General features: G+C 33.2%; 1 protein-coding gene and 1 long non-coding RNA gene across 2 annotated transcripts in view; both read left to right on the forward strand.

Moving 5' to 3' along the window:
• LOC109239743 overlaps positions 1 to 667 on the forward strand; it is a 3135-nt gene extending 2468 nt beyond the window's left edge. Inside the window, exon 3 of the long non-coding RNA XR_002069962.1 lies at positions 544 to 667. This is a non-coding gene — a long non-coding RNA (uncharacterized LOC109239743). The remainder of the gene's footprint in view (positions 1 to 543) is intronic.
• On the forward strand, positions 2120 to 5669 carry LOC109224236 (protein FMP32, mitochondrial-like). The gene is made up of 7 exons (XM_019388844.1): positions 2120 to 2644; positions 3116 to 3247; positions 3346 to 3405; positions 4521 to 4597; positions 4673 to 4729; positions 4838 to 4904; positions 5191 to 5669. Exons 1-7 carry the CDS (start codon positions 2375 to 2377, stop codon positions 5308 to 5310), a joined length of 783 nt encoding a protein of 260 aa, XP_019244389.1. The 5' UTR covers positions 2120 to 2374; the 3' UTR covers positions 5311 to 5669.

Consider the following 11150-nt stretch of genomic DNA (forward strand, 5'->3'; position numbering starts at 1 on the left):
CTTCACGATCCAAACCTTAAGTAAAAGAGTATTAGGCGCTTGACAATGAATGTTAGATGTAATATGCAGGAAACACAAGTGAATAAAAACTTATAGGTACATGTTTGTAGTCAGTAACAACGATGCAGACAATGTTGTCATTCTTGCTATGCCGTTTCCAAGAGATGTCAAAAGTTACAAATGCATAAAGGTAGAACCTATTGAACCTGCTGGGCACCTTCAGAGCATCCACACAAAAAAATGCACGAGATTAACATTTTGTTCAGTAATCCTGAAGTACTTGGTAAGACTGATATGATATTTCTTGGTTTCCATAGCCTAAAGGGTCTAAGAAGTTGCTCCACTCATTTCAAGTCTTCATAAACTGTTCTTCATAACTCTACTTTTGAACAAACTGTAGCAAGTGGTATAATTCACCTATAGTGAATCTTCATATTTAATAATTTTTTTTTCAAAATATAATTTCTGCATATATCATATATGGTCGGCTCCCTTACTCTATCATTTGCTTCTCCATATCTATAAGCATTTGAATGTATTCAGATAGCAGCAACACCTGCTGAATACTACCACCAAATGCAAGACAATCATCTACGTTCATGATGAATCCTTCTTCAACGTCCATGTTCATTAGCAGATGATACTGCATGGATTCCACGAACACAGATATGGTTATTTAAGAGCAACCAAAATCTTGGCAGAGATGAGGAACACATTAGCGCTAATTGTTGTTCTGTGTATCAACTCTTCTAAGGATGGGTCAAGAGAACATGAAAATTTGTGGGTTGCTTTTGTAAGATAATCTTCCTGAGTTTATCCTTTTCACATGATATTTATTAGATTTGTTATCTTTGTCTATTAGATGAAGTAAATAAAATTTATGTTCTTCTATCCGACAGAAATCTGATATTTCACATGGCAACCAGTTACGCTGCTTCCTTAGCTCAGATGACTAGGATGGAGTATTTGTTCCTGAACCTTATATGACTGAACTTTGAGGTACTTTCATAGGATAGCTGGTTATTAACATCTTTCTCCTTGATGTAAGTAATTATTTACATGTGTTGAATTGAGTAGCTGGAGGAATTCATCCAAGATCTAACGTCTAAACATATTATTTCTCACATGGAGCAAAAATTTGTCTTCTCAATCACCAAGTGCAAGACAATCAACTACATTCATGATGAATCCTTTTCCAACATCCAGGTTCATTAGGAGATGATACTGTAGGGACTCCACGGACACACAGAGGTGTAAAGAAAAATTCGTAAATTTCTCTATTCAAGGTTTATTCTCTTCAACTCTTGGAATGAGGTGACTACTTTTCAAATGTAAGAGAAGTTTAGGTGGTCACAATCCGCCATTTCAGATTGTCATTCTAAATTTTGCATTGAGCAGTTACAATTAACTTTTCCAAAAGCCCTAAAAGGTTAAGGACCTCGTGTTGTGGCAAGTGGTATTAAGTTAATAATATTGGAGCTTAAATCATGTGATTTTTTTATCATATTGTAAAACATTCCCTCAATATTGTTTTTCAATTCCTTGAGCGGCGATGATGACGAAACATTAAAATAATTGCAGGCATTGCGGCGTAGCTCTCAAAACATGTGATATATTGCATTAACATATATATTATTCTGCTTTTAATAACTAACAATCAAAGATCGATTCCCTCCATGCTTGATGCTTTGATACCAGGTCAAAAGAGTATTTTGTTCTTTGTATTTAAAAGGAACTTTGTTAATGTGTACCAAATATTGTGTAGAATCTATTGCCTTTCTTACAAAGTTAATATATATATATGTCTTAGAATCTGAAAATGGCCGATAATGAAAAGTTTCATTATCTTCCTTAATAGCTTCTTTATAAAGGATATGTGTGTTTTCTCATGACTTCAATATATGAATATCCAATGCATTTATATGTTCAACAACTAATAGTATTTGAATGCTTATTTGTTTCTACCATATTTTTCAAGTAATATTTTCTTATAAAAAATTATATTTAATATTTTTCGCGCAACGCGCGGGTACGGATACTAGTAATAAAATAAAGTAAAGTACGCAAAACGAAGTTATTTGGGGAAGCAACCGTATAATGTAAAAAAGAAGTTAAATTCATTTCTTCCGCCATAAACAATCAACAGAAACAACTAATTTCTTAACCAACAGAAGGCAACCATTCTTAGCTTGAATCTCGCTTTTCTCTCATTTTTCCTCTTCAGTCCACACCCACCATTTTTAAAACTCCTCTTAATTAATTCATCCCTCTCTTTTTCTTTACTGTAGAGAAGATTAAGATATAAATTCTTTTTTTTTTGCTCGCAAAAAGCAGCGATTAATTAATGCGAACAAAAATTTGAAGAAATTAATTGATGGCTGCTGCTGTTAAGCGAGTGATTCCATTAGGTGTTAATTATGGAATTAGTTTATCCAAATTACGAGGGAATTATAATGTGTCGAATGTTACTGCAGCTTCCTTACTTGTAAATAGATCCCAATATTGGGCCGAGGGTTATAATGTCAAATGTTACGGTTCGCTATCGTCGAAATGTTCTGCTCATAGCAAGTTTGATTGTAGGCAGATGTCGCAGCTGGTTAAAGCTAATGGCAAGCGTGCATTTCTCGTTGATACCTTAGCTCTGGTAATTTTCTCATTTTGTTTCTCCGTTGTCTATTTTTGTTTTTATTTTATTTTCATCTTCATTTTTCATATTGCAATTTGACCTTCCGAAGGGAAACTCATACTATATAATTGTTGTTTATAGTGCATTCTACCATATATATTACTTCTATTTTTATTTTGTAAAGTATGAATATTATTGGTTTGAGATGAGCTTAAATAGAGCCACATTGTCGATGACCGGAGGCGGAGCCAGTATTTGAAGTTTAAGGGTTCTAAAATTATCATCGAACCCATAGCTTACACATATAAAGTAAATTTCTTAATAAAAATATAGGGTAGCAGCAAAAGCTACTGTGTTCGTTCGAACATGTATCTACTTCTCTAGCTCCGCCTCTGGCGAGGTTTCGTATAGCTGACTGCAATTCTTATTTGGATTGAGCCTTATTAGTAGTAGTTGTTGCTATATTTAGGAAGTTGGTGCGATTGACAGGTTAAGAGTTTAGAAGCACAAGGCGTACCTTCAAAGCAGGCAGAGGCAATAACATCTGCTATAACTGAGGTTTTGAACGACAGCTTGGAAAATGTTGCTCATTCTTTTGTTTCACTAGCTGAAATGCAGAAAGTAAGAGATATTCCACAGATGATATCTTTTTGTTGTCTATAACAATGTGCCATTATTATAACAAATGAAAATGTTATTTTGTGTGTTTGTCTCTGTAGTCTGACTTGGTTCAAGAAGCCAATCTTTCCAAGTTCAAATCCCAAATACAAAGTTCTCAGGTAAATATATTCTAGTATTGAATTTTCAGAAGGTTTCATCCCTTGATGTTTTGCTGTTTCTATAATAATTAAGATAGCTGCTCATTAACCGAAGGATCTAAAAAAGAATGAAAAAGGTTAGCTCCTAATTTCAGGTTCTGCAAAGTGCCATGGCTGGTTCATTTCTTAGTCCAGATATTGATTCATAAAAATTCTTCACTTTTACTGTTGAAATTTTTAACCTAAGTGAACTATCTACACCTACAGCACGGAATTTTTGCAATGTTCTTTCAGTTGGAGCGGAAGAGGGAGTCTTCCAATTTAGATTTTAAACTGTATTTTCAAAATACTGTCACTGTAGTTTCAGATACCCTTTCCTTAATTTGCTCGGAAAAGCTTATCCCTCTTATTCAAGAGTTCATTTAACGAGTTTCATACACTTATTTTGATCCAAAAGTCCATAAGTATCTGAAAACTGAATATAACTAAAAATACGCAAGTATCAATCATTTGGTGATTCTTCAGATAGGTTCTAATAATATATCCAAGTTCAGAAACGTTATTTCACTGGGAAGCTATTGCTTGGCTCAAATTGCATATCCCTTAATCAAGGGGAGCCACATCCACAATGTTATGAATGGATCAAAGGAAAAACCAAAAGAATCAAGTTAAACTTGCTAATAGGAAGAATGATGGACTATATGACATTCTGATCTAAGGAATGCGAGTTAAATTTAGAACACCGTGCAGCCAAATCTTTATCTCTAGGATTTAGCAACAGTCACTTGTTAACTGGAAGAATCTTTAAGGAGCAATCCATATATGTAATTCAGGCTATTTATTAAATCTTCTACTCAGAGCAATTCTAAAGTATGTTATCTTATTGATGGTATATATGGAAGTGTTGGCTTGAAATGAAGTTTGGCCTTGTCCATGTGGCTGAATTGTTCAGTAGATTTCTGTAGCTAGTTAGTGATGTCTTAGCTTCTGATAATTTTGCGTAAAGGTGATGAAAGCGATTTTTGAACTTTAAATGTTGGACTGATGATTACTGCATTACTTTCACGTGCTTAATTTAATGTTTGTAAACTTGCAAGAACTGATTGAGTTTGATACCTGAAGTTCTCCCATTGCAGGAAAATCATTTTTCTCTACTGCAACATGAAACTGAAAAGCTTCGGAATGACATTGAAAAAGTGCGTAGCGAATTGAGGTACATCTGAATTGTGGGAAATTTGATTTTTACCTTCATTTGCCAGCTTTGTGAACCACTTATTTGCTGATATAGGTATGAGATTGATAAGCTTACTGCTGGTCAACGTTTGGATTTAAATCTCGAAAGAGGGTAAGACTTTGACAATTCCTAGCTAATGAGGAGGCTTTTTAACATTTTTCAACTTCATAATAAATCAATGAATAGACGTGGCTTAATCTAAGTTGCAACTGGTTGCAGAAGCATACGCGATGAGCTTGCCAAGCAGAATGCAGAAACCACCAACCTTACTAACAAGCTAGATCGAGTAAGTGTTTGTTCTTGCTTACAGTAATAAAAGGTAGTACTAATATGCACGGACAGTGTAAAAGAGATAACTATAGGTAAATGCATATAATAAGTAATCTAGTTACCCGAAAACTATGACAGATGACTTGTTTCAACATGTTAAATTGCACTGGAAGTGTAGAAAACTTTTAGACTGTTGGTGTGTATATAAAGTTAAAGTCAATAAAATTTTAGTGTAGTAACGGGCAACTTTATCGAACTCACTATGTTTTGTGAATACCTTCTTCTGTGTGGTCCATGAATAGGAAATCCATGCCCTGAGGGCTCAACTTGAAGCTGGAAAATATGAAGTCATCAAATATTGTATAGGTACACTTGTGTCCATCTCAGCTGTTGGCCTTGCTGTGCTTCGTTTATATGCTTAAACAGAGGTTCCAGAAGACATCTACTGCCTCAAAAAGGGAAGAAATACAGCTCTCGTTATTTTTTGGGAGCTTCAGTAGATGTCATCCCAATTGTTGAATCAATTGTAATACTAGTAGAAAGGTCAACAACTTTGTACAAATGAATATTCTTATTGAATTTGTTGTATCTTAATAGGAATAGGTTTTTTTTCTTTTTTTTCTTTTGAAGAGACATTATATTGGGGAAAAAAAAATTTCTCCGTGACAGAGAACTTACTCCAACCTTTTTACTGGACAATACATAATCTCGACAACCCTGTCTCTCAAGATTTGGATCTAGGATTTGAAGTCTATTAATACAAATAAATGTTTGAACTTTAGACTTATCTATAAGTAAGTATACTACTATGATGTAGTTAAACTGTACAGTTAAAACGTCTTCTTTTGTTATTTATTTATCTCATAGGTAAGCTCTTATAAATTTGTAAGTACAAGTATGTGTTAGAAGACATAATTAAATAATAAAACTGTATTATTTCTAATAGCTTAAACTTTTAAATGATATAAACACACACTTCAATATAGTATTAGAGGAACCAAAGGTTCTGGGTTCGAGTCTTACCGCCATCCATAATTAAAAAAAGTTTTACGTGATTAGCTCTTTTCACCAATAGAACAGAGGCGGATCAACAGAAAATGTGGCCTAAAGCCAAGCCTTAACAGGACACCTTAAGTTTTTAAATAATTTTTTATTAGGTACTAGACTCATCTTGCATTGCACGCACGTCGATCAGTCGTTCATTGCCTACTTGAGCTCCCACCAGCGAAGATATCAGTTAACTCTATTCATCAAACCTTAGGTAATGTCTTAAGAAAAATTTAAGTTTAATTGCAATACCTTTTAATTATTCTCGTCATCTAATCATCTCAATTTTTTACCACAAAGTAGAATGTCAAATAATTTCATACGTTTTGAATAGTTTAAATCTATTTTGAAGTAAAAAAAAGTAACTAGGTACACTGTGTATAAGACATAATCAAGTTTAGAAAATACTTCAAGATAAAGAAACATAGTTTGATTATCAATATCGTCATCAAATTGCTTCTCTCCTCATAGTCTATGTTTATAAATTCAGGTTCATTCATCTAAACAAGCTAAATTACATTCCAAAAATAGAAGTACAAAATTTTATTAATGATAATTTTATAAAATTATACTCATATAATAATAATTAATAGGATGAAATTGGGGCCTTCCAATATTGGGGGCCTAAAACAGTAAAAATAGCACGGTATAGCCAGTTTTCGGACTGGTCAATCAAAAATAGTCAGCGTTTACCAAGTCAATGAAAAATAGCTACTATTTTGCTGCAATAGAGATCGGTCCAGCATAATATACTGGAGTTCGGTGCACTTGTGTATGAACTCCAGCATATTATGCTGGACCGGTATACTTTGCTGGCTTCAGTATAATATACTGGAGACTGGAGCACCGGTGCTCCAAACTCCAGTATATTATACTGGAGCAATATACTTGCTGGAACTCCAGTATATTATGCTGGAGTTCTAGTGTACTTATGCTGGAACTCCATCATATTATGCTGGAGTTCCAGCATACTTATTCTGGAACTCCAATATAATATGCTGGAGTTCAAGTATACTTATGCTGGAACTCCAGCATAATATACTGGAGTATTTTTCGGGTTTTGAACAGTATTTTCGCTCAGATTTATCTTTATATAAAAAGTGGCTAAGTTTCGATTACTTTTGAAATTGGGCTATTTTTGAACGACCAATTGTAAATCTGGCTATTTTTAAAATTTACCCCCTAAAACAGTGGCTTTTAGCAGCCTTGTCCTTCAGCCGGTTCCGCAATAGAAATATTTTGAATGAGATAGTCACGCACTTGAATAATATGTTTAATAAAGTTTCTAAATCAAAAAAACATTAGGAACACATTAAAATGAACCATTTTCCTTGTTACGGGTTGAAAGAAACGCTCCTTTACATTATCAACGCATTTTTGCATGTTATAGTTGAAAAGTCCCACTAATAATAACACTGATAGCATAAAAGTCAAGGTCTTTCTGTCCTTCTCTGGCATGCTTACTCTGCTCATTATCTCCTTCTTGACTTTCCCTACTGTACTCAAAGGCGAAATCATGATTTTAATTTTATGTGTTTTAAATTTTAAAACGATATTTTTAAGTGCTAATAACTGATCAATTTTAAAACTTAATATTTATAAATAAATTATTTGAACAAAAAGTTACTGGGTTCAGCCCAACCCACATATGGACTTCTAGCTCCGCCCCTGCTATGCACTGATTTCTTATGGTTGAACACAAATTACAGTGAATAGGGCTATGCTGTGTTGGTTCAGTTTCTTAAATGAAGTCTTTAACTCTAGGTTCTTCGTTCCTTGTAATGGTTAATAATGCTACAAGTTAGAGCCCGTTTGGATGAGTTTATTTTAAGTAGCTTTTAAGCCAAAATAACTTTTAAGCCATAAGTTAGGATTTCTAGCTTAAAAGCATTTTTTTACTTTATCCAAACACTACAAAATGGCTTAAAAGCTATTTTGACTTAAAAGCACTTAAAATAAGTCAATCCAAACGAGCTCTTAATCGACGTCATTATTTGCTTTCCAATGTAATAGTACTTTAAATTGTGACAAAGATATGATAGATTTGTTGCCAACATAAAATTAAACTTCAAAAAAAAGGAAGACATAAAAAGAAATCAACTTTAAATTTTCTTTTTTACTCTTAAAGTTTGGCAACATTCTTTCCTCCGATCGACTGCGTCTTGCAGAAATACAAGGTAAGACTGCGTACGATAGATCCTAGCGGTTCGGCCTTTCCCGAACTCCGTGCATAACGGGAGCTTAGTGCACCGGGCTGTCCTTTTTACTCTTAGGGGTCGTTTGGTAGGAGGTATTAGAAAAAATCATGCAAGCATTAGCTCTATGCATTACTAATACCTTGTTTGGTACCTTTTTTCAACTTGTGTATAACACTTGTATTAGTTATACATCATACTTGGTATTATCCTATGCATACCATGGCATTAGTAATACCAAGGCTTTAATGCATGCATTAGCATGGTTAAAGGCAAAATTGTCCTTAAAGTCTCTTAAAGCTAGAGAATATGGAGGGCATTTTTGTATGCAACTATTTTTTAGAAAAATTATGCAATGCATTATAATTTTAATACATCACACCAAACAATAGATAAGAAACAATATTTGCATAACTAATGCTTGCATTACTAACACATGCATTACTAATCCATGCATTACTAATACACCGTATTCCGCACTATTCTTATACACCCTACCAAACGACCCTTAATGGGATGATTTCTAGTCATTTTACACCGAAAGTTTTTAAAAGTCTTACATTAATTCTTAAATTCAATCAAACACTGTTGTATAAATTGGGAGAGAGGGAGTATTTGACTAAATCTTTTAAGAACAAAATTCCTTTGCGTACGATTGCCAAGAACCAATCAATAACCAAAAAAAATCGAATTACCTCAGCCTTTAAGACTGTCCCCATATTCCTCAAAAACCAGACATCACAGCTAGAAATCCACTGTATATAAATTTCTTTCTTAAATCTTAACCCCAAAAATAATTAATGATTGGATAAAAATACGTAGGGAAACGACAGTTATGGGGAGAAGAAGCCCATGTTCTTTCATTACAGTTAGCACGTCCTTAATGATTCCTAACTACTCCACCATTTCACATGTCCACATGACATGCCACCTATGCTTCTTTGAGCACTATTTTCTTCCCCCCATATCAAATCAATTAATCTAACTTTAAGATAAAAATAACAGCAAGAATATATATAAATTAACTGCTATAATTTATATGAACGACACGTGTCTTGTATTAATTGGTTTGATGTGAACTTCTGGTGCATGTAATATTTTACATGTTTCTTTCTTTTTCCTCTCAAATCACAACACCTACACGTATATGGTGAAATTCGGTAAAAACTTATTTTTTGCGGTGTTTAAATCAATTCAATAAATATACAATATATATTTTCAACATAGTTATCACTAACCATGGTTAAATAATATATAATTGTTCCTTAACTTATCCCTTAAGTACAAAGGCGGATGCAGTGTGACAGTTACGGGTTCAATTGAACCCATAACTTTCGACGCGGAGAAGAAATTTATGTGTAAAAATTCATTAAAATTGCAAAAATAATGGATTTGAACCCATAACTTTAAATATATAATGGGTTCAATGTTAAAAATCTTAAAAATTGAACCTATAGAATTTAGATTCTGGATTCGCCTCTGCTTAAGCATAGTAAATTAATAAGATTTGATACCATCCAAGGCGAGTAAGTTTCTATAGATAAATATTATCTGCAAATTATGTTTGCACCAAAGTAAAAAATTTAACCTTAGCAATTAAAAATCAAAGCGAGAAAATAATATCACTAACCATGATTAAATGATATATGTGTGTTTGAGATATTTATGCGTTGTATTTATTGGTTGGATGTAAACATTGAATGCTGATAAGTTTTTACCCCATAAGGGCAGCAAGATGGATGAGTTATATGTTTTTATATCTGTCTGACCAAGCCCAATTAGCCCATCCATCAAAAAATCCATGACATGGCCCAAGAAAATGAAGCCCAAAAATTTGGCCATCGGACAAAAACAATTATATCTACTAGTTAAATATACAAAAAATATGTATATACTATATATTATCATATAAAAAATAATATATTTATCGATTATTATTTATAGGAGCGAATATAATGTGTAGTTTTAATTTAGTCGTTTTAATTGGAGAGTAGAAGAATAGTGGTGAGTCAGCACCCATTAAAAGTCATTAGTGATGAAGTGTTATAATTATAGAGATATTTCAAAACACACCAAAAGTGGCATATATACCACGCAACACACCACCGTTAGTGGGCTCCAACCCACCTAATGGCGTAAATACGAAATGGGCCCCCATTTACCCACGTCCTACACTTTGCCTTAACGTTACGAATTTGGCAGATGATAAGTAACCACACACTGACCAAAAGCATTGAATTTTCCTCTCTGTTTTTCCTCCTTTTTCGTACTTACAAATATCTTTGATCACTAAATTAACAGATCAACAAGAGATGTTGACTGTTCTAAATCAGTGTTCTAAAAGACGAAGAACAAATGGAACCTTTACACAAAATTTTAAATTAATGGTAAAGTTATTTTTGTTTGACCTATATAAATTATAATTCGAGTTATGGAATCAGTCATTGATACTGTATTATGGTACGTCATAGGTTCGACCTATAGAATCAATCATTGTTGCTTGCATGAAGGTAGACTACCTATATCACATCTCCTTGGAATACGATCCTTCTCCGACACCGAATTACTTTATTTTGTTTTTTTGTTGAGTTCTACGTTCAATATTTCCGACAATTTCAATAAATTTTACACTAAAAATTCAATTCTAAGCTAAAAGTTACTGTTCCAAGTAAACCCACGTTTATAATAGTTAGCCCGTACTAAGCTTCCGTTTGGTCAAAAATTTCCAAGTTTCCAAAAATACTTTTGGGTTAAAAAATTTCTTCCAATCGAAATTTTTTAATTTATCTTCAAATAAAATACATGTCCAAACGCAACTTTCATTTTTAAAAATTATTTTTCGGAAAGAGTTCGATCAAATTTATGTCCAAAACCTAGCTAAGATTATTGTTGTACTTTGTGCCGCAATAATTATTCCTTTGGCGTATGGAGAGTTATTCATTTGTGAGGTACATTGATATTCATTTTAAATTCTTAATTGAAGGCTAGGTAAAATATGTGAGCAAGTTGATTTTCAAAGG

The sequence above is a fragment of the Nicotiana attenuata genome, chromosome 1 (genome assembly GCF_001879085.1).
Source record: "Nicotiana attenuata strain UT chromosome 1, NIATTr2, whole genome shotgun sequence".
Classification (NCBI taxonomy): Eukaryota; Viridiplantae; Streptophyta; class Magnoliopsida; order Solanales; family Solanaceae; genus Nicotiana; species Nicotiana attenuata.

Coding starts and splice junctions, on each gene's coding strand:
- LOC109224236 (XM_019388844.1), top strand. CDS start 2,375: ATGGCTGCTGCTGTTAAGCGAGTGATTCCATTAGGTGTTAATTATGGA. Junction 3,248..3,345: donor CACTAGCTGAAATGCAGAAA/GTAAGAGATATT, acceptor TTGTCTCTGTAG/TCTGACTTGGTTCAAGAAGC. Junction 4,598..4,672: donor AAAGTGCGTAGCGAATTGAG/GTACATCTGAAT, acceptor TTGCTGATATAG/GTATGAGATTGATAAGCTTA.